This window comes from Orycteropus afer, unplaced genomic scaffold (genome assembly GCF_000298275.1).
Source record: "Orycteropus afer afer isolate SDZICR_OR568_19922 unplaced genomic scaffold, OryAfe1.0 scaffold00572, whole genome shotgun sequence".
Classification (NCBI taxonomy): Eukaryota; Metazoa; Chordata; class Mammalia; order Tubulidentata; family Orycteropodidae; genus Orycteropus; species Orycteropus afer.
Window position 1 is genome coordinate 1128803 of NW_006922159.1, and position 23529 is coordinate 1152331.

At 47.0% G+C, this 23529-nt stretch overlaps 1 protein-coding gene across 1 annotated transcript in view; it reads left to right on the forward strand.

Annotated features, from left to right (window-relative positions):
- The first annotated feature begins 18803 nt into the window (after nt 1-18803).
- The window catches only part of PLEKHA6 (pleckstrin homology domain containing A6), a 48539-nt gene continuing 43813 nt past the window's right edge, over nt 18804-23529 (forward strand). The window contains exon 1 of the mRNA XM_042782999.1: nt 18804-18905. Within this exon, the coding sequence (XP_042638933.1) occupies nt 18804-18905 (102 nt within the window). The remainder of the gene's footprint in view (nt 18906-23529) is intronic.

Below are 23529 nucleotides of genomic sequence, written 5' to 3' on the forward strand. Positions count from 1 at the left end.
AACAGCTCGCCTCCCACTTCCTCCCCATAGTCACCTCTTCCCTGTGTCCATCCCTCCATGCACTCCTGCCCCCTGAGCTGTCTCCCTGTGCATAAGCAGTCCTTCTTTCTCCCATGATTGTTCTCTCCAAAGAGTGTATCTACCTCAGGTACATGTTCAACTCTTATGCTTGTCTTTTGTTTGGCTGGAAGCTACAGGTGTGGGTTCAATTCAAGACCTGAAGGGCAGCTAGGGGCCATAGTCCCAGTGATTCCATCTTAGTTAGTTTTTTAAAGTAGATTGGCAGGCCTTTCTTTCTAGTCTGCTTTAGTCTGTAAGCTGTGCTGAAACCTGTTCAGCATTGTAGCACCATGCAAGCCTCCACTGACAGATGGGTGGTGGCTACCCAGGAGGTACATTGGTCTAGCATCGAACCTCTGAACCACCACTGCTCACTTAAAAACCCTACTAGGCTGTGAGTTAAAGACAGTGCTCCACAGCACTCTGTATCATATTTACTAAATGTTCAGTAGATACATATTTATTGAACTCTTTTATGCTCTGGCGATATCTTTATACTCCAGTGAGATGTGCTGATAAAGGGTTTGGTGATTCCCTGGTTCTTCTTCAGAGTAGGAAATTCCTATAGGTGAGGACCCACTTTGGAAAGCCTGGAGCTGCTCATTTGCACATATCTACATAGATTTGCATGTGCCTGCTCACAGATACTTTTATGCTGGATTTAGGTTTTTCCAAATCAGTTGCCGATTTTCAAAGGCATAAAGAGAGGATTGGTCTCTACTCATTCCTGCCTACCTTTCATCTGCATCTTCCAAAGATACAAAAATGATTTCTGCAGCTTTGTGATATAAAGTGGTTGCATAGTGTAGCAGATACAAACACTTCTTTGCCTGTGGATGTGTTTCCTATCTTAGTTTCTATTACAATAGTTAGTTCCACTCTCTAGACTCTTGAGTGGGGCAGGAAGATATGAAGGCAAAGAAACCCTTGAGCTAAACAACTCTGTTGCTCCAATGGCTTAGAAGTCTTCCGGATTCATGCACTGTCCCTGGACAGAGAAGTTAGAGGTAGTTGTCACAATCAAAGACCCCCTTCCCACTGCTTCCTGTCCCAGGGTTAGGGATGCTATGACTACCTTTGTCTGCTCCCCCTCCTCCAGGATTAAATAAAAATACCCTCCCTTCCCCCAGATCCCAGCCCCTCGGTTGGCCCGCCAGGCAAATATTTCATAATGTGGGCTCATCCAATTGGGCATGAAGCCAGAGCCAGGCGCCTCAGGTTGCGTCTGAGCTCCAATAAGGCGGGACAGCTTGGGTGGGACTAGAGGGCTCTCCCTCTCCACATGGGAAGCAGCGGCATTACTCAGGTGGATGACATCAAGGCAAGAGTTGCCACTATTTCAGGGCTGGGGAAAAGGGACCTGGCTGATGGCTGGAGGCAGCCCAGTGATGAAGGGGTTAAGGCTAGTCAGCATGTGTGGCTGTTAATGATTGCTACCCACCAGGGACCTGGTGAGTATTAAAGGAAAATCTTTTCCCTATTCCTGAGTGTGAAAGGAGTCAGGGCTACAGGAAGCAGAAGGGAAGGCAAAGAAGAGCCCGTGAGTGAGTAGTCATCTGTCTGGTGGGTGTTTGTCTGGGTGGCTTGGGAACAGGTAAGGAAATACTAGATATGCCCACTCTGTCAGCTGTAGCAGGCTTTTGTTATAACCAGATACAAATTCTCAGCTTTGGGGCCAGATTTTGGTATCACTGCTATAATGCAAAGAAATCTTCAGAATTGTTTTAGTTCAAGGGGGAAACCCCTTAGTGCAGGAACTGGAGATACCAACCATTGTCTGTCCTGATGCTGAGACAATGGTTTGTGTGGCCACCGTGCACACAAAGCTTCAGCCGGCTCTTCCTGCCTTTCCCCGAGCCATTGTCTCCAGAGAAGGGCTCAGTAGCTCTGGGCAGAAGGGGCATCAGCCTGTCCTGGGGGCCAATTTCCTGCAGCCTGGCCACACAAGGAAGATGGAGAGGAGAAAACGCTCTTGCCTTTTATCCTTTTTACTTAAGTCAGAGGGAGGTGGAGAGATGGGTAAGATGGAGCAGGGTGGGGGTGCAGAGAGTTGTGGGGGGAACTCATTAAGAAGATAAACTTATCACTTGGGAGCAAAGCTGAGACCCAGGAAGAGAGAGGACCGATCTTTTGAGTTTAGAATTCTCTTCTGTTGTCCCTGCTCTATTACCTTCCCCTGCAGGTCCTTCATCCCCTTGCCTCCAAAACACTTGTGTTCGTTGCTCCAGAGACCTTCTCATTGACATGTCAGGGTTGTGTGGGGAGTGTGGAAAAAAGTCCTTTGGCTTTGCTAGAGGAGGTGGACACACTGACTTTGCTGAAGCTGCTGCTGTGTGTATGTGTTTGCATGTGAACTTGCATATACACATGTGATTTAAAAAATCTGAGTTGTCTCCAGAGAAGTAATGTTGACTTTACCCCCCTCTTAGCTGGGAGCCCTTTTGTTCCACTGCCTCTTTCTTGGAAGGAAAAAGGTTTGGATGACATAATGGTGATGTTAGGCGGAACCTAGGCAGGGACTCTGGGCCCTGGAGGGGCGTGTTGTGGAGGAATAGGGTGCTCCTTGTGCCAGTCTTGAAGGCAGATCTGAGAGAGAAGATAAACCCAACCCCTCAGGGACTTTCTGATGTGGTGCTTCCTCCAGCTGGGCTGACCTTAGGCAAACAGAAACTAGGCACAATGAGGGGGAGGTGCCAGCCATGAGACCCAGCAGGGCAAGGGCAATGCAGCCAAATTTCCAGACTTTGAGGCCAAGAAAGAGGGGGAAATAGAGTATCAGAGAGTAATGGGGATACTTGTCATGGTCTGTCCTGAATTAAGAGTTAGTTCCTACTATGACGGGAGCTCTGGTGGCATAGTGCCTAAGGAATTTTGACTGATAACCAGAAGGCTGGAGGTTCAAATCCACCAGCCACTCCTAGGGAAGAAGGTTGGGCAATCTACTTTCATAGTGATACCACCTGGGAAACCCAAGGAGGGGTCGCTATGAGTCGAAATTGACTCGACGGCAGTGAGTTTTTAGTTGCCTCCTGTGACTAGCCATTCTGCATCCTCACACACCCAGGAGAAGAGGTCAGAGGGACTGATCTTCCTAGGCAGGCCTGTTTCACTGGTTTGCAAGCTGTGCAGCTGCACAGAACCCCATGCATTCAGAAAGAAGTGCCTCATGCTTGGTTTAATGTTCTGCTGTTGACCAGTTGCATCTGTTCTGACTCATGGCAACCCATGTGTATCAGAGCTGAACTGGGCTCCAGAGGGTTTTCAGTGGCTGATTTTTCAGAAGTAGAACACCAGGCCTTTGTTCCGAGGGCCTCTAAGTGGACTTGAACATCCATACTTTCAGTTAGCGGTGGAGCACATTAACCATTTGTACCACCCAGGGACTCCAGAGTTCTGTTGTAGCCATCTTGAAATTCCTAAACAAGAATTGTCCTTTTCACTGGGCTCTACAAATTATGTCACCAGTCCTATTCCTAGGACCAACCAGAAGTTGCAGCAACAGGACAGTTGTTCAAATACTCCAGCAACTGTGGACAGATTCATCTGTTAGTCAGGTGTCACTTACCTAGGGTGGCTTCTGTCCTGGCCAGGACAGGATCAGCAACCCTTTTCTTTTCTTCCTTTCTACTCCCCTCCCAGGGCATTTTTTCCCTGCTCACTCCAGCCCAGTCTTCCTTCCAGGTGATTTCTGGGTAGGGAGACAGGGGAAGGAGGCAGTTATGTCCACTATCCAATTGTTCTCCTCCTTGTCTTCTTCCCAGGCTCTCTCTCTTATCTGGGCTACAGATAGCAGGGCCCTGGGGGCTGGGGGCTGGGCCTGAGATTGCCTCTTTCATGCCTCTAAGATCTTCTTGCCTCCCTGCTGTAAGCCAGGGTTATCAATGGACACTCTGGCACCTGCTTCATGTGCTGTTTGTTTAGGAACAGATTGTATTCCTGTGATTACCACAGGCTTCAGGTCTGGATGGGTGCAGGGGTGAGTGGAGGAGGGGCAGGGGAAGGAAGCATCATGTCCCTGCTGTTGTTGAGGGCAGCTTCTCTATCTCTTCTGACACCTAGGCCTGCTCCTCCTCCTCTAGACAATAGGACTCTGCAGAAGACCTCTTTCCTTTTCTTCCCTCCAGCATCTACCAGAAGTTGGCCAAGCCAAGAAGGAAAAGGAGGACATGAGGGAGGAGTAGTTCCCTTATATCTACACAGACTCCTTCTCCCTACCTCTTTCCCTTTTTCCAATTCTCCTCTCCCACTTTCTTGAGTTGCTCTGTTGTTGTTGTTGTTATTTGCCATGGAGTCAGTTCTGACAGATGGTGACCCCACATATGCAGAGAAGACCTGCTCAGTAGAGTTTTCAAGGCTGTGACCTTTCTCAAACATATCTCCAGACCTGTCTTCTGAAGTGACTCTGGGTGGATCTGAACCACCAACCTTTTGGCTAGTGGTTGAGTGCTTAGTACTTTGTGCCACCCAGGAATACTATAACCTTTTCCAAAAGCCTCTAACTAGGCATGCCCTCAGTAGAGATGTTAATACCAGTATCTTCAGGCTCTGAGATTGGGAGAATCCAATCTTGATGCATATGGTTTAAAACCAATGAATTATGCAACTTAATTTTTATTAGATTCTGGAATATATCATTTGATTTTTTCATTTATAGTTTTTTTTTGGCAGCAAATCCTCCTACCCCACCCCACCCTTTTTTTTTTTTTTTTTTTTTTTAAGTTTGAGACTATAAGGGAACTTGTTTGTATTCCTTGAGGACACTGAGTACAGGTTTAGAATGAAATGTTTCATAAAATTAAAAAATATTTCAACTGGAAGGTGGCTTAGAGAACATGGTAACAAAGTGCCTAAGGCACTTGACTGCTAACCAGAAGGCTGGTGGTTCAAACCCACCAGCCACTCCTCAGAAGAAAGTTTGGGCAATCTACTTCCGTAGTGATACTGGCTCAGAAACCCAAGAAGGGGTCGCTATGAGTCAGGTCTGACTCGATGGCACATAACAACAACAACAACCTATTGCTATCCAATAGAATGTGCTGCAATGAGGGCACATTCTCCATGTGTATGTGGGCACTTTTCAATATGCAACCATAAGCCACTGTAGCTATTGAGCCACAGTAAATTGTGGCTAGCACAACAGAGGAACTGAAATTTTAATTTTATTTAATTAAAATTTAAATAGCTACATGTGACTCTAGTGGCTACTGAATTGTATAGCACAGATTTGGTGCCATTTGCTTATTTTATCGATGATTATAACATCAACCACTTATTGAGCAACCATATGTGCTGAGCATTCTAGATGCTGTGTATATATGATCTTGTTTAATCCTCCTAGGAATTCCAGTATTTAGGTTATAGATGAGGAAACTGAGAATTTATCAGAAAGCTTTAGCTTCAGACTGCTTATCCTTTTGACTGCTAACCAGAAAGTTGGCAGTTCAATCCCAACTACTCCATGGAAGAAAGATGGAGTAATCTACTTCCATAAAGATTTACTGCCTTGGAAACCCAAATGGGGGTCGCTATGAATCAGAATTGACTCAATGGCAATGGGTTTAGTTTTTGGTTTTATGGATACTCCACACATCCTTTGCCTTCAGGTCACTGTGTTCTTCAATTGTTCTCCAAGTACTTTCCCTTCCCAGATCTCATGAAGGATTGTCCTCAGTCCACACAGGGGAATGGCAGCAGTAGCTCTTCCCAGACACAGTCTTTTTCTGGCTGGTTCCACTCGACTCCATTGGTAGCCCTTATCCCCAGGCTCCCTTTGAATCCTCCCTATAGCAGACAGCAATCCCGGGAGGTTCCTCTGCCCTCAGAGGCCTTGGCAAGCTCCCCAAGTACATGGGAAGTTCCAGCCTCCTTGATTCTGGCAGAAGGAGGTATTCAGAATTTCCCACAATCCATCTGTGCCCCACTTTGCCCTACTACTCCTGGTCTAAGAGAGCAGGCCAGCTGAGCCTTCCTTCCATGCAGGTAGAGATGGACAGACTACTTGGTCTCAAGTCTCACAGATATCCAAGCATCCAGGCATGCCCCTCCCTCCTTTCTGGTCTGCTCTCTGGGCACATGAGGAGCAACACTAAAACTAGAGTTTCACTGCCATCCCACCTGCCCTCTCCTTCCCCACCTCATGCCACTCACCAAGGTGGGAAACTTCTTCCTTGAGAGGCAGCCACCAAGCTCCTGTTCTACTCCAATTGATTTATTGCTCTCCTCAACCCCAGACAAAGCCTGTGCTTTGTAAAATCTTATCAGAGTCTGCCTGACCAGATGGAGGAGGGAGGCTGAGGAGGGGCCTTGGAGCAGATGGAACCCTTCCATTGGATTTCCCTGGTGAGAGGGCTTTGAGTCTGAGCCCATGTTTCATTCTTTTGCATAGTTCACGTCCCAAAGAAGAGCAGCACATGCCCCACACCCCATTGCAGTCAGACTTGCCTGTCTCTGCACCCACTCCATCAAACCAGTCTTCAGTTCCTATTGTGTGTGTGTGAGTAGGACACTGGGCAGGGCACAGAGATAAAGAAGATCCCAGGCTATAGGCAGGTGGAGTTGGCCTAACATTCATGGGTACCCAGACCCCACATCACACATAGCCCCCAGGCCAATGGCCCACAGGGGTTACCAGTGAGAGTGTTTGTGGCTTTCATAATTGTGTTCTTGGAGCATGCCTTATACAGCCTGAGTCACTCCCCCGACTCATGAAACTTTCTCCCTCTTCTTGCCCTGAGATGGGAGCTCATGTTTGGCAATTAGAGGGGACTAGGGAAAATCAAGAAGCCCCTGAGTGGGGCAAACAGTTAAGCACTCAACTACTGAGAAACTGGTGATTCCAATCCACTTAGAGACACCTCAGAAGAAAGACCTGGCAATCTGCTTCCAAAAGGTGACAACCTTGGGAACCCTATGGAACATAGTTAACTCTGCAGCCCAGGGAGTTGCCATGAGTTGGAATAGACTCAATACCAACTGATTGGAGAAAACCAAGGAGACTTGAACTTTGGCTTATCTCTCCTGTCACTATAGCTGGAGCAATAGCACAGCTTCCCCAAAGTGTATAATGGGTCTTTCCTTCCTTCCAATGCAAGAACCAGAGACCTGTCACTTTTAATTATTTCCCCCTTTGAATACCCAGTACTGCAAAGAAGGAGTCTGATCTGTAAGTTGTTGTCGTTGTTAGTTCCCATCAAGTTTGTTCTGACTCATGATGACCCCACGTGCAACAGAACAGACTATTGCCTGGTCCTGCCCCATCATCACCTTTGTCCTTCACCTTTCTGGTCCAGTAGGAAATTTGTGTTGTCAACTGATAAAGGCATTCCTATTACCGTGGTTTAATTGTTAAAACAAGGAGACTAAGGCACAGAACGTTTGACCCTCTCACTTGCTGGATTAAGGACCCAGAAGGCATTTGTAGCTTTTGAGGATAGGGAAGGAGGGACATCAGCACAGCTCCATTCCTCTCCAAACACTTACTTTGTAAAATTCCTTCTCGTGGGCTGGGGTGGGGTCACTGCTCTCTGTAGGACACCAGAACCAAATCCGCTGAGTTAGGAATGAAGAGAGATTGTTTTTATGACCTTCCATAGACTGGGAGGCTGACAGCTGGGCGGCCTCAGCCTTGGAAGGGTAGGGGTTTGGACTTCAAGTCAGAGTTGGGGGAGGAGGGGTAATTAATGATTGCCCTGCCCTGGTACCCCATGGGATCCTTTTCACTGTGCTGTCAGGAGAAGGCAACTTGGAGGCCGAGGGGAGGGGACAGGAACCTGTTTTCTCTGGTCTAACTGGCTTAGTTGGGAACACCCAGGGAAAGGTGGAGGGGGGCAGGAATCTGATGCTGGAGCCTCTGGCAGCTCCTTGTTCTCCTTTCATTTCCTTACCCCCTTAGCAGGGAACAAAGCAAGAGCACCCAGTACCAGCAATGTGAGGAGCTCCTGGGAGCTGGGATGCCCCAGTTCTCCAGGCTGGGTAGGGTGAAAGGGAAAAACACTCCCTATCTTGTCCATGACTGCACATGGGGCAAAGAATCCCAGTTGCTAACACTTATTTGCAAGGGACTTCAAAAAGACAGTTAAAGTATGGCTGTCGCCAGGAATGATATTCAATAATTTACCAACCAGAAAGGGTACTGGCCCTGAGTCCTTGAGGGTCTGTGGTGTCATTGGATCATGGAGAGGTGAGGAGAAAGGTGGGGAGGCCCCTGGGACGGGCCTGAGAGGTGGGGTGAAGGCACTCAAGGGGCTTGGTACAGCAACTTTTTACCAATCAACATGGAAGAATTCAGCATTTCGGTAATGTGTGATTATACTGAATACTGTCTTGGTTATCTTCATTTTTCGGAAGACAGTGGAATTCCATAAAGTAAAATAATGAGTTTAAAGGTAAACTATTCCAAGCTAGGGTAGATCAGCATGAATTCCTCATGAAGTTCCCCTGGTGAGGAGCAATCTCTCGCTGTCACTCTGTCTCTCACACACGCTCAAGCATGAAGCTCGAGCATGAACCTGTTATCGCTACTAAAGAATCCCTCCTTCCCTTCCTGCCACTTTGTTGTTGTTTGCTGTCAAGTTGATTCTGACTCATCGCAACCCTATGTGACAGTAGAACTGCCCCATAGGGTTTTCTCAGCTGTAATCTTTATAGAAGGAGCTCTAGTGGGACAGTGGTTAGAGGTTGGCTGCTAACTAAAAGAGTGGTGGTTTGAATCCACCAGCCACTCCGCAGGACAAAGATGAGGCAGTCTGCTTCTGTAAGGATTTATAGCCTTGGAAACCCTATAGGGCATTTCTACTGTGTCATATATTGTTGTTGTCATGTGCCGTCGAGTCAGACCCCACTCAAGCGACCCCTTCTTGGGTTTCTGAGCCAGTATCACTACGGAAGTAGATTGCCCAACCTTCCTTCCAAGGAGTGGCTTGTGGGTTTGAACTGCCAGCCTTCTGATTATCAGTTAAGTGCCTTAGGCGCTATGGTACCAGAGCTCCCCTCTGTCATATAGGATCGCTATAAGCAAGAATCAAGTTGAAGGCAGCAGACTTGCAGTGGTGTTTCTTTTTTTTTTTTTCTCTCGTTCATATCTTTAGGGGAGCAGATCACCAGGTCTTTGTTCCACAGAGGCACTGGGTGGGTTTGAACTGCCAACTTTTTGCTTAGCAGCCAAGCATTAACCATTTATGCTACCAGCAGCTTTCCTAACATAGGACTAAGAGAGAAGTCTGAGCCCAGTGCAGGGTCTAGGAACTAATATAATGAGAGATTGGGAAGGACAGCTGCATCCAGTGCAAGGGGGGCTCTCTGGATCCAGCACCTGGATCTGTAATTTCCATCCGTTGGCCACCGAGCCTGCTCTTCTGCCTCCTATCTGAAGTGAGGGTGGGGCTCAGGATGAAATTCTCCCAGTGTTCCATAACTGGCCACAGCAAGTAAGGGAAATAAATGTATTTTGACCCTTTGGGGTAGGGTGGGGGCATGAGGGTAGGCAAAATTGAGCAGGAAAGACAGAGCAACAGAGGTCTTATCTAGACAGGATCCAAACATTCTAGGATGGTCCAAGCTTGCTTTGGAACGCTATTCTTGCCACTTTGGAAATAATGGTGGCATAAGAGAATGGGTTGGGCAGGGGCGGAAAGGAGGGAAGCAGAGGGGAAAGGAGTATAAGAAAGCTGAGAGCCTTCACAGCTGGGCCAGCAGTGCTCTGGGGCTAGCGCTGCAGAAGTGGAAATTTGTTCTGTAGGTTGTTGATGTCAGTTCCCTTGAGGTCGCTCCAACTCACATGCCTCCTGTTTAACAGAAAGAAATGTTGCCCATCCTCTGTCATCTTCATGATGGTTGGTATGTTTGAGTCCATTGCTGTGGCTATTGTGTCAGTCCATCTTAATGATGGTTTCCCTCATTCTTGTTGACCAGACATGTTGTCCTTTTCTAGCAGGTGGGTTTTCCTCATGACCTATCCAAAGTAAGCAAGCCGAAGTCTCACCACCCTTGCTTCTATGGAGCATTTTGGTTGTGTTTCTTCTAAGACTGATGTGTTGGTTCTTTTGACAGTCCAAGGCATATTCAATATTTTCCACCAATATCACAGTTCGAATGCATCAGTTCTTCTGTCTTCCTTTTTCATTATCCAACTTTGGCATGCATGCGAGACGACTGAAAAGATGTATAGGTAACACATGGAAAAGACACAATGTAGTCCAGAAGGCCTTCCTGTTGTTTCTTTTCCACCTGGAAATATCTAGAGGTGTTGCCAGGGCCTGAATCTTTTAGGCTTTCTCTTTTCATGTCAGAGGTAAGCAGGGGACCAATGGTGCTTTGGTGAGGAGACGGCAGCTCAGGCAATGTATCTTCTAGGAATGGCCAGGAGAGCTGGAGGAACCAGGTGCATGAGGATTATTGGAAATATAAACTGAGTTGGGTTTTAATTGGGACAGAATGCTGAAGCAGATAAAACCTCCTTGAATACGATGATGAGATCCAGAAGAGGTGGTGAAGAGCAAGAGCCAAGCCTCTCCCCACTTCCCCTCCTCCATGGGCTGTAGAAATCCTCCCTGGAGTGTGGACAGTCTTGGCTTCCAATTTGCTAGCTGAGAGAAAGAAGCAAGTGTCTGTGTGTGTGTGTGGGGGGGGGGTGGGTGGACCACAGGTGCCCCTCCTTCCCACTCACCTCACAGTCCTCTCCACCTAATGAGCTGGGGTGCCAGAAGCCAAGGCATTCTCAGGATGGGAGAAGCCGGGCAGACTAATTCTCTGTCAGCAGATTCTCAGGAGCTATGGAAATGAAGCAGCTTGGTAGAGGGCAGATAACCAAGAGGCGCCCAGAGGGTGGAAGGAGTTGAGTATATTTCTCTGGTTGTTTAATATTAATCACCGTGGAACCTCTGGGCATCCCACCTGTGTGTGTGTGTGTATGCGTGTGCATGTGTGTATGCATGTGCATGCCTGCAAAGGGTCATGAAGACCCAGGTTGGTTTTGCTGCTTTTAACTGTGTTATTGTTGTTAGCTGCCATTGTGTTGGTCCCTGACTCATAGTGACTTTGTGCACAGTGGAACAAAATGCTGCCCAGTCTTGCATCTTCCCCATAGTTGGTTGTGGATCAGACAATGTTCCCTTGTGGTCCATAGGGTTTTCACTGGCTGATTTTTGAAAGTAGACCACCAGGCCTTTCTTCCTAGTCTGTCTTAGTCTGGAAGCTCCACTGAAACCTGTTCAGCATCATAGCAACACACAAGCTTCCACTGACAGGTGAGTAGTGGCTGCAGATGAGGTGCACTATGTAATGGCCAGATATACCCCAGATGAATGCAGATTCTTGAGGAAAATGATTGGAGATGAATCAGTACACAGTTGTCATCTCCACAGTGAGGCTGTCACTAGGACTTGGGAGCTGAGAGTGCCTCTTGAATTATAACCAAAAACCAAACTCACTGCCATCGACTTGATTCCCACTCATAGCAACCCCTACCCCCACCCCACACTGGGTTTCCAAGGTGGTAAATCTTTACAAAAGTAGATTGCTCAGTCTTCCTTCTGCAGAGTGGCTGGTGGGTTTGAACCACCAACTTTCTGGTTAGCAGTCAAATGCCTTAGGCACTAGAGGCCCTAACAAAATGGAGAGATAGATGCCTGGAGAGAGGAGGGGATCTGTACCTTTACTTTGTTAACTAATTGGTTTGGGCACTTCTAGGGTGCCTGTCCCCTGTATCATCCCCACCCACCCCATGCACATTCTTTCCAAGCCTAGGACTATGGTTTTTGTTTTTGTTTTCATTTTTCTAGCTTTGTTGTTGTTGTTAGGTGGCTTTGAGTCTGTTTCAACTCATAGCAACCTATGGACAACAGAACAAAGCAGTGCCCAGTCCTGTGCCATCCTCACAATCGCTGCTTGTTTGAACCCATCGTTGCAGCTGCTGTGTCAGTCCATCTCACTGAGGGTCTTCCCCTTTTTGCTCACCCTCTACTTTACCAAGTATGATGTTCTTCTCCAGGGACTGGTCCCTCCTGACAACATGGTCAAAGTACCTGCAACAAAGTCTCGCCATCCTTGCTTCTAAGGAGCCTTCTGGCTGTACTTTGCTAGCTCTACACCTGCCATATTTGTTGATTTGTTTTTCAGCAGAACGGTCATTAGCCATTACTTCTTATGCATACACATTTCACAGTTTGAAAGTTTACAGCTATTATTTCATAGTATTTGAAGGTACCTCATTTGCACATAAGAAGCTTTGGTGGTGCAATGGTTAAGCGCTCAGCTGCTAAATAAAAAGGTGGCTGCTCCAACCAACTGAGCGGCTCTGGTGGAGAGAGACTTGGCAATCAGCTCCAGGAAATATTACAGCCAGGAAAACCCTATGAGGAAGTTCTATACTGTCATATAAGATCACTGTGAGTTGAAATCGACTTGACAGCACCTAACAACAACATTTGCACATGAGAAAACTAAGGACCAGAGGAGAAAAGTCACACTGCTAATTCATGTTGAAGCTGGGTCTGGAAGTCCAGATCTGCCAGATTCTCTATTGATGTATTGCCATGGGGGACCTCTCACAGGTGCAGTGGGAAAGGTGACCACCTCCTGGGTGGCCTGGGAGTTTAGGGATGCTCTTGCCTCTACTACAAAATGTCTTGTACTATTTGAGATTCTCCCTTTGCTCGGGTAGAATCTGAGAGACCATTTGGATCTGTATTCCTAAGCATTTGTTCCTGAGGAATGGAAGCCTCTCGATGCCCTAGAAATGAGGAGACAAAGAAAACTGGTTGATTACCTCTCCTTGTTTCCCTTTTTAATGTTCCACACCTGGTAAGTTCTTCCTGCTGTCTGATCCACAGTGAAGCCTGTCATTCTGTGTCACTGTGTGGCACAGACACATTGTGCCTGAGGATTTCAGGACTCTCTCAACAAGCAGGGCTTCATCCCTACTCCCTGGTGCTCTCTGCACTGGACTTAGAAGAAGTAATTTAACTTGCATCTTAAGCACAGGCTGTGGGAAGCCCCTGAGCTCAGCTTGAAAAGAACGGGGATATTTTTTTCCTTCCAGAGGACGAAAACTCATTTTCCCATTGCATCTCCCTCCCTCATCCTCCTGTGCAGATGAGCTTAATTTTCTTCCCCTCTTAATGAAGGTGGATCAAAGCCAAGCTGTATATTCAGGGGGGAGCCAGGCAAGGAAGCTGAGTGAGGGGGTGAGGGGGCAGAAACAGAGCTGCTCTCCAAGAGGAAGTAATTAATTTTAAGAGAGAGGAAAGCCCTTGGTACCAGAATGGCCAATCCCAAAAGCAAGCGGCTAAGAATCAGAGCATGGGAAGGTTCTTTTGACATTTATTGAGTTCCTACTGTATACCAGCAGGCATTAGGAGAGGGCCTAGCTCTCCATAACTATGTTATTAGGTTGGTTATTAGGTGATTTTGATTCATAATGACTCCATGTGATAGAACAGAACTCCCAATAGAATTTTCTAGGCTATAATCTTTTTTGGGGGAGCTCTGGTAGCATAGTGGCTAAGGCACTTGACTGCTAACCAGAAGGCTGGCGGTTCAAATCCACCAGCCACTCCTCAGAATGAAGATGGGGCAATCTACTTCCATAGTGATACTGCCTCAGAAACCCAAGGAGGGGTCGCTATGAGTCGGGTCCGACTCGATGGCACGTAACAACAACAATCTTTTTGGGAGCAGATCACCAGGTCTGTCTCCCACAGAGCTGCTTGGGTGGGTTCAAACCACCAACCTTTCAGTTAGCAGCCAAGTGCTTAACCATTGCACTACCAGGACTCCTTGTCCATAACCGTAGCAGGGCCCATGCAACTGTGGATTAAGGACAGGGAGGGGATGATATCTGGAAACAGGCATTTTATCAGCAGGATAAATCAGTTGCAAAACAATAAAATAATTTGCACCAAATAGTTGACTATACCGACATTTCAGATCTAGGATTAACTGCTTAAGTATCAGGAGCTGCTGGCTCTGGTTATATCCAACCAACCTGTCTCCTCAGGAGTTAAATAACGATACTATCCATTTGCTTTTCCATTCACTGATTGCATTGTTCCCTGACCAAGTTCCGTCCTCAATCCAAAAAATTAGATTAGCCCTTCCCTTTCAGTGTCTGTTGTGACATCACAGAATTGCCATAACAACAGACTATGATGTCAACAGAGAATATCTGGGTGTGGCTTAAAAGAACCACATTGGTCAGAAAGTATTCTCTTCCAAAGACAAACCGGAATAGTATTAAAAGCCACAGGGTCTGAAATTGCTATCAAAAAGAACACCAGCGGCAGTATAAGATAACAGTGGAACTGGACGCTCCTTTGCTAGAACCGCTCCTTTGCTAGAACCATTTACAACAAACAAGGCATCTAATGAGGATTGATTGGAGAGCGGGTTTGTCTGGAGGCAGGGGATGCCTTTAGAAGTGATGACCTTTAGAAGAATCCTCAGACCTGGAGGAACATTAGCAAAGAGGAAGATTTGACTATCTTCAGCCTCTGGAGACTTCAGGGGAATTAATGACGATTCCCGATTCAAAAGCCCTTGCTCCTGAGCAGCTCTCACAGCCAGCTGGAATTTATCATCTTGCATCTGGGAAGATTTTCCGAAACAAACACTTGGTGACCCCCTCTCAGCCCTGTCTGCTGCCCTCTTCCTCATAAGCTCTGGGAAGATGCTTTCTTTCAATTACACTTGAGTAAGGCAGCCCAGGTCCTTGCCACCAGCTTGGGCTCCGTGACATCTGTGCCAGTCTGCTCCACTTGAATTGGAGGCATCGCTGCTTATTAGCTGGACCACCCCCAAGCAGAGGCCAGGCAGTTCAGAGCTGTGTCTAAAGGGAGCGTGTCAGGGGGACGGTGGCAGAGAGGCTTCATTCATTATGCCCCTGTCCCCACAGAGGAAGGCTGGGCAGGCTGAGAGGAGAGAAAGGAGACTTACTCCATCAATCTCAACTTCCCAGCAGCAGCCGTGGCAGCAGCAACAGCAGCAGTCATAGCAAAAGAATCTGGAGCTTCATTTAACCCTGTGCCCACAGGATCCGAAGGGGCTCTGAGAAGCAAGTTGCTCTTCTGCCCAAGGGCCCATATTCTGGGCTAGGGGTCGGGCAGGCCAGGAGGACTGGCATTCCTTCAGGCCAGGCTGGCATGAGTTTCTCCCGTACAGATGGGAATGCAGTCCCAGACTCCTCCGCCCACCCAGCTACTCTGTGTCCTTAGCTCGGTGAGGTCGGACTACCTGGAAGTTGTACACCTGTTCTGTGTTTGCTTGTCTCTCCGTTTCAGCATTTTCTCCTTGGGGACCTGAACTGGGAGGAGAGCATCCCCTCCTTGCTTAATCTTCCTCCAGCACTCCGGCCGACAACATTCTGGCTGAATGCTAGGAAGCTACAGGCCCACTAGGGCACCCGGGCACCCCTGCCGCCACCCAGAGAGAGCTCCCACCCCCTTCTCACGTGAGGGAGCCAGCGGGAGGGGGGACCAGCTGAGTCTGTGCTGCTGCTGGCCCTGGATCCCCGCCACGGCACTCTGCTGGGACTGAGGACTTACTTCTCAGAGGGATGGTAGGAGCAGGGTGGCTGGCGGGTCCTCCGAGGCTGCTGAACTGGGGACAGAGCTGCCAAAAAGATGCTGAAGTTTCGGGCTGATCGACGGGTCAGGTAGGGATTTCTTCAGCGGACAGCAAGTCAGAGCAGGCTGAGTTGGCAGCTATCCTGTTTGGATCCTGAGGCCTCAGAGTGAGGGGTCGGCTTGAGATGACCTGGAGAAGGAAGAAGAGTTAGGTCAATGCTTGCTGCATTGCAGTGCTTGTGAAGGGGAAGCTGTTTTGAAACTGGTAGAGCCTGGATGGAGAGAGAACGTCATTTGTAGTGGTTGCTGGGTAGAGTCTAGGGCAGGGAGGAATTTGCCTCACCCTGGGAGACTTGTGATGGTTGATGGTAGAGGGTGTGTGTGTTTCTGTGTGTGTGTGTCTGAAGGGAAGTTTCCAGCAGAGTTACTGCTGGGAGCATGCAGAGCAGAAAGGAACTGGAGGGTCGATGGGGAGCAGACACCCTGTGCCACGGGGAGCAGATATCAGCACCTGAAATACCTTAGTTGTCACAGACTGCCTGCCCCCCAGGCCACTAGGTGGGGCAGACCCAGGGGCAAGGTACCTGAAAATAGCAATTCTTCTGCACAAAGATCCCCTGTGGTTGAGTTGAGGACAGTATCTTTGTTGGACATTGGAGGATGGGGGAGGGGGTTATCAATGTGCTAGAGTTAGAACTCAGGCCTGGTGGACACTGGTCATGTTTAAAGTCCCAGATGGCAAGACCTGGCTGCAAAACTCACATGTCCACATAGGCTGTAGCCACCACCGACTGCTTCTACCTCCTACATGTCTTTGGAGTATATCTGAACACGCCTGGTTGGAAGGCTGAAAAAAACACCCTTTGATTTATTTTCAGCCCAAGGGCTGGGTTGTATCCTGGGCTATTGAAAGAGGGTTTCCAAAAGGTATTTTATGTCTTTCCTGGAGCTAAAGGGAACAAGCGAAGATCTCTTTCCTCTGGCATTAGCTGACGTGCCGCTTTTTAAGCAAAGCACTGACCCTTTGTTCAAGGGGCCCAGGGTTAGGACCCTGAATCCTAGAGCAGCCTCAGCAGGTTGGTACCTGCTTCTTAGGGTAGATTAGTAATGCCAGGATGGAGAGAGGACAAACCTGGGCTCTACCAGGATCTCTCAAGAGGATGGGTAAGGAGGTCCTTAAAATCCATCTAGTCTCCACTGGCTGGATGCTTGAATCTCCACTAAACTTTCTTGCCATGTGGTCCCTGCTTGAAGAATCCATCTTAGAGAGCCACCATTGTGGCCTAGCCCTGTTGTGCCAGCCCTATCTGCTGTCCTTCTCTCCCTCTCCTATCTCCCTGAGAACCTGCCAGGGTGCTAGCTTGACATTCAGTCAACCAGAAAAGCCCAGCAGGACTTCCCAAAGGACCCCTAGTGATCCTGGTCCCATCTGCCTCTGCGGAGACCCAGCGCCTGATTAATGCACCTTCCTACTTCCTGGCAAGCTGTTCTCATGACACCCCACCCCACCCTCAGGCGTCCACATCCCTTAATTAGATCTGACTGTTGAGCCAGCATTAACCTCGATGCCTGACAGCTCCTAAGGTCTCCGTTATATCAAGTAGCCCTTAGACAAGGAGACGCTGGACTTAGAGTTTGGGCAGGCCCCAGCCCCAGCTCAAGAAAGGAGTCTCCAGATCTCCTATGTCATTTAAAGAAAAAGATCAGGGCATGAAGCAGGAGAGAAAGGAGTCCAAGGTCATAAGAGGGTTCTCTCGGCAAATAATGAGTGAGCACTTTTTATGCGCAGCACTGGCAGCAATTGTCCAGGGGAGAGAACCTGCCATGCCCGAAAGCTTGAGCGTATTGAATTGTCTGTAGGAATCCTTCCTCCACAGCTGCTTTCCTGCCACACACCCAGGGTGAACCACTGAAAAGGTTAAGTGTAGTATGGGGTAATGGTGATGAGAGGAGAGGTCTCTAGAAGGTAGTTAGCATTGATTAGGAAAAAAGTGACTAGGTTTCATTTCTTCTCCCTGCCCTGACCCAGACTACAGCCTCTGCTATGTAGTCCAGCCCTCCATCTTGCCTCCTACTGATCCCACCTGGAGGACATAGACAGACAAGCTTCTTATGTGTTCCTGGCACTGCCCAGTTTTGTCTACCCTTTGGCTTATTTTCTTACCTTCTCCATCTTCACCATGACTCTTCCCTCTCTTTTGCCTCTACAGCCACAATGAAAGACGGAACACATTTCTACATCCAGTGACCGGCCAGGTCCCACAGGAAAACAAAAAATTTGACTTGAAAACGTAAGTTTGACCCCTGCCATACCATTTGAGCTTTCCATCTTTCACCACCACCACCCCATTGCCACCTGGCCCCTGGGAAGGAGAATGGGAGGGGGCAGAAGAGATTTAGGGTCACTCACCTCAGTTTTGAGGACTAGAAGCTTCTGAGACCCATCTGGCTTGATACTTTAATCTACTTTTCCTGAGATGCAGTAGAACTCAGGTTGATTCATCCTATGTAAGTTGAGCCAAAGGAGTGAAAGGTCTGAGGTTGAGAGAAGCAGTGAGAAGATCTAATATCATGAGAGCTAAATGCTGACTTCTCTCACTGTGGATGCTGGCTCACTGACTGAGAGGAAACAAACAATAGCTAATTCAATGGTTCTCATAGTCCACTGAGCCATAGGGTCTTTTAAATTAGAAGGAAAGGTAGTTGTGGAGTCCCAGAGTCTAGATTTTTTAAAATAAAAACAACAACAATAAATAAATAAGAGAGAGAGGACAATGTCAAGTATTACTGGCATGTAATCTTCTCAGAAGTGCTGAGGGAGCAGCTGAGATGACCTCTTGATATCACTTGTTGTTGTTGTTGTTATATGCTGTTGAGTCAGACCCGACTCATAGCGACCCCTCCTTGGGTTTCCAAGGCAGTATCACTATGGAAGTAAGTTGCCTCATCTTCCTTCCAAGGAGTGGCTGGTAGGTTTGAACCGCCAGCCTTCTGGTTAGCAGTCAAGTGCTTTAGGCACTATGCTACCAGAGCTCCTAGGCACTATTAGGGGATCTAATTTTGTCCTGATGCAGGAACAGTGGAAACAGAGTAGGAAAAGGGGATGGGTGGTTTGCATTGCATCTTGGCTTTGACTAGTCTCTTCCTTTTCTTCCTGGTCAACCTGAAATCAGCTCAACCTTGGACATGTCCAATAAAACAGGTGGGAAACGCCCGGCTACCACCAATAGTGACATATCCAACCACAACATGGTGTCTGAGGTTCCTCCAGAGCGGCCCAGTGTTCGGGTAAGTCCAGCTTCCAAGGCAAACTGTTAGGTAAGAAATGCCTTCAGAGCATGTTTAGGCGGATCTCAGGAACCCTAGATAAAGTCTTAGCCTGCACAACTATTTCCATAAGATTCCAAGGAGCAGGTGAGATGACCCAGGAAGAGCGTAAAGAATAAGAGAGAAAGAGGGCTCAGACAAGAACCTAGTTGAAGACCAGCATCTAAACCAGCAGTGCTTAACCTTGATGCTATGGACATTTTGGCCAGATAGTTTTTTTGCGATACAGGGCTATCTTGGGCATTGTAGAATGTTAGTAGGATCCTTGGCTTCTACCCACTAGATGACATTAGCAACATTCCCCCTCCAATTATGACAACCAAAAATATCTCCAGACAGAATTCAGTGTCCCCTGGGGGGTGCAAAACTACCCCACCTTCATTGAGAACCACTGATGTAAAAGACAGTAAGGGGAGTTCAGAGAGGGAGGAGAAACCAGGAGGGTGCTAACCCCTACTTGGAAGGAAGAGAGAAGCCTCAAGGAACAAGAAGGAATCCAGAGAAGAATGTTTCAGAAAGGTCATAAGAGAAGGGCTGAGACTGTCCATTGGGTTCATTAACAATGTGGTAGTTAGAGACCCTGATAGGACAGTTTGAGTGGTGTGATGAGGACAGAAATAAAGCTGGAGAGCATTGAAGAGGGGATGGGAGGGAACGATGTAGAAACCACTGAAGCTAAATAATAAATTATGGTATATTCATACAAGGAGCCTGGTGGTACAAATAGGTATTTAGCTGCTAACCAAAAGGTTAGTAGTTCAAACCCAGCCAGCAGTTCTATGGCTGGTAATCTGTTCCTATAAAGATTACAGTCAAGAAAACCCTATGGGGCAGTTCTACTCTGTCACACGGGGTCACTAGGAGTTAGAATCGACTGTACAGCACCCAAAACAACATATTTATATAAGAAAGTATTCTCCAAAAATTAAAATGAATGAACTATAGCTATATGTATTAACAAAAATAACTATTGAAAACATAAAGTTGAGTACAAAGCAAGTTGCAGAATATGAAAAATATGATATCATTTGTGAAACATGTACAAACATGAAAAACAATGTTATCTGTTTATAGTTAACTCTGCAGCACAAAAAAGGAGCCCTGGTGGTTCAGTGGTTAAGACTAAGCTGCTAACCAAAAGATTGGTGGTTCGAACCCACCAGCCGCTTCCTAGGGGAAAGATGTGGTAATCTGCTCCTAAAAAGATTTACAGTGTAAGAAACCCTAAGCAGGGGTTCTATTCTGTCCTATAGGGTCACTTTGAATCAGAATCAACTTGATGGCGATGGGTTTCATTTTTTGGGTTTGCAGTACAAATATGTAACCATAGATAGGAAGACCAATTTTTGAATCGTGGTTGCCTCTAGGGAGGAAGAAAAGATTGGGGATGGTGGTGCATGTTTTATTAGGGGAAAACAATATGAAATGGTGATCATCATTTTATTTAATATGATTTACCTCATATTATTTACTTTTCTAAAGTGTTTGAAATATTTCAAAAAAATATACATTTAAAGACACTTGACTGTGAAGGGAAGCTATGGAGGCAGGGATGGAAGATAGACAATATGAAAATATATTCATTTTGTTTTGAGATGTTGGTGGTGTGGGTGAAAGAAGTGATCCTTTTGGGATCATTGGTTGGTTCAGGAGAAAGAGGATAACCAGTAAACCAGAACTGCCATTGAGGCAGGAGTCAGACCAGAGGTGCTGTTGACCCAGACGGGGAAAGGGGCACCTCTTCCCTCTGACAGTGGATACAGGCTTACTTCGAGATATTGCGGGTTCCATTCCAGACCACCACAGTAAAGTAAATATTACAATAAAGGGAGTCATGAGAATTTCTTGGTCACCCAGTGCATATAAAAGTTATGTTTATATTATACTGTAGTCTATTAAGTGTGCAATAATGTTATGAAAAAGTTTGAAATATTATGAGAATTACCAAAATGTGACACAGTGACACAAAGTGAACATATGCTGTTGGAAAAATGGTGCCAATAGACTTGCTCAATACAGGGTTGCCCCAAACCTTCAATTTGTAAAACACACAATATCTGTGAAGCACAATAAAGTGAAGCACAATAAAACAAAGTATGCCTGTAAAAAAAGGCTGGAGAAACTGAAAGAGGAGGAGCTAGGAAATTTAGTGACCTTCCCACTTGATGTCCTCAACTTTTGCAGGAAATGTTTTCTGCTGGGATGGGTAGGGTAGGTGAAGATGCATCAGGGGATATGCAGTACAGATTTGGAGAATAGGAATGTTAGCCAGCACGGGATAGGGAATATTGTCTGATACAGTTGAAGAGTCATGTGGGTTTGTAGACTGTGAGTCTGTTGGCCCCAGTCCACAGGCTTTTGTGGTTTCCCTCCAGCAATGCTCATAGCCTGGTTGTGAAAGCAGGCAAAGCAGATGGTTGGATTGACTTCCAGTTGAGGGTTGCTGGGAAGCCGTGGCAGAAAGATAAAGAGTCTAGGCTATTGAGTAGTTAGCAGGAGAATGGCTAAGCTGGTGAGCCATGGGAAGCAGCTTCCAGGCTGCAGAGGGAGGAGGCAGAACTACTAGGGATGATAAAATGACAGAAAGGAGCTCTGGTAGCATAGTGCCTAAGGCATTTGACTGCTAACCAGAAGAGTGGCAGTTCAAACCCATCAGCCACTCCTTGGAAGGAAGATTGGGCAATCTACTTCTGTAGTGATACCTCCTTGGAAACTGAAGGAGGGGTCATTGTGAGTCGGATCTGACTTGATGGCAGTGAGTTTGGTTTTTAGAATGGCTCGTTTTAAGTCTAGTGGGATGGCAAAATCGATGGATTCCTTTGTTAGGGTTCTGTACACCTTATTTGCACTATTAGTAAGCTATCCAGTCCCCTTGGTAGGCCATAAGCACCTCATTTGCATAGCCTCACCCACTCATTTGGTGGAAATTACAAGACCATGGTGAGAAAGGCCATATGAAAGTGATCCATTGTACTGCAGTTATAGTGTGACAAGTTTTAGACTCTAAGAATGTACAGAGAGGAGGGAACTCAAGGGGCTTGGGCAGTGTTTTGGTTACCTAGTGCGGCTCTGACAGGAATATACACCACAAATGGGATGGCCTTAACAAACAGGAGTTTATTCTCTTACAATTTGGAGGCTTTAAGTCCGAGCTCAAAGTACCAGGCTCTAGGGGCCGGGTGAAAGCCCCTCAACCTTGAGGTCCAGCTCTCCTGCTCCTGGCCCACTGGAGCTAGAGGCGTTTCTTCACTCAGACAGTTGCTGGCTGCTGAGGCTGCCAAGCCCACGGTTGACAAGTAAAAAGGCACAGTCCCGATGTTACCAAACCACATAGCAGGCCATTAATTCAAGTCCATTACACATCCCAAGGTCAACAGAGCACGGCAGGCTGCTGAACAGCGATGGCTATATGCAGGGTCCAAGCGTGCCCTAAGTTAGAGACCATTCCCAAAGCTGCTTCTTATATATGGGAAGCAGACCACATACCCAAAGCTGCTACTCAGCTGCTTGTGGTAGATCCCACCATGGAGCTGATTGCCAGTCTCATCATGGGGAATAACTACCACCAGCTGCCCAGCCACTCAACCAGGCCCAGCCAAGTTGACACACAAACATAACAACCACAGGGAGGTTTCATGGAACTGGTGGAACATTAAAGGATGAATTGGAATTTGTAGGTGGACAAGGGAGGGTGGTGCTTTCTAGCCCAAGAGCACTCAGTGAGCAAAAGCTTTAGATGATGGAAAAGAACCACTCAGAATTCAGTGCCACCAGAGCCAGTGTGGTGTGTCTGGTAGGGTGGCAGGAGGTGGGTTATGGGCCTGGACCAGACATTCTAGACCATCTTCCTTGTGTGCTATGCTGAGGAGTTAGAGTTCTTTTTTAAGTAAGGAGCGCTAATAAGAAATTGAAAGTAAAAGAATGACGTGACTGTGCTGTGTTTTAGGAATATAACATTAGTTCATTGTAGAGGATGGACAGCAAGAAGAGGTGGGGACTTGCCTGCAAGGCGACAACAGTGGAACTTGAGAGGCAAGGATTTGAGAACTATTAAGAAGATAGAATTGTTTACCCTGTGGAAAGGATTGGACAAAGAATTGGTAGAAGACGGGGACAGTGTGAGGTGATTAAGAATTCTGGCTTGGATAACTGGCATGTTGTAGTACCATTCACCAAGATTAGAAATACAGAAGGACAGATTTGGACAGAAAGGGGATGCTTTTGGTTTTGTACTTATTTAATTCTTCTGGAACAACCAGTTTTAAAATGGATATAGAGATAGGAGAGAGATTTTAGGTCTAGATTAGGGAATTTTCAGCTTATTCCTGGTAGTTGAAGCAATGGGAATAGGTGAGATTACCTAGGCACAATGTTTAATGAGAAGAGCAAGAATAAAAGAATCAAAGTTCATTTGAGATCCATCAACACTTAGCACAGAAGAAGGGAAGAGTGAGAGTAGTGTTGTAGAAATCAAAAGAAGAGTTTCAGGAAGAACAGAAAGGTTGTTATTGTCCAATGGTTTAGAGTAGGCAAGGAGTGAGCAGCCTCAATTCAATGACATTTCAAGAGTGGTTTCAGCAGAGAG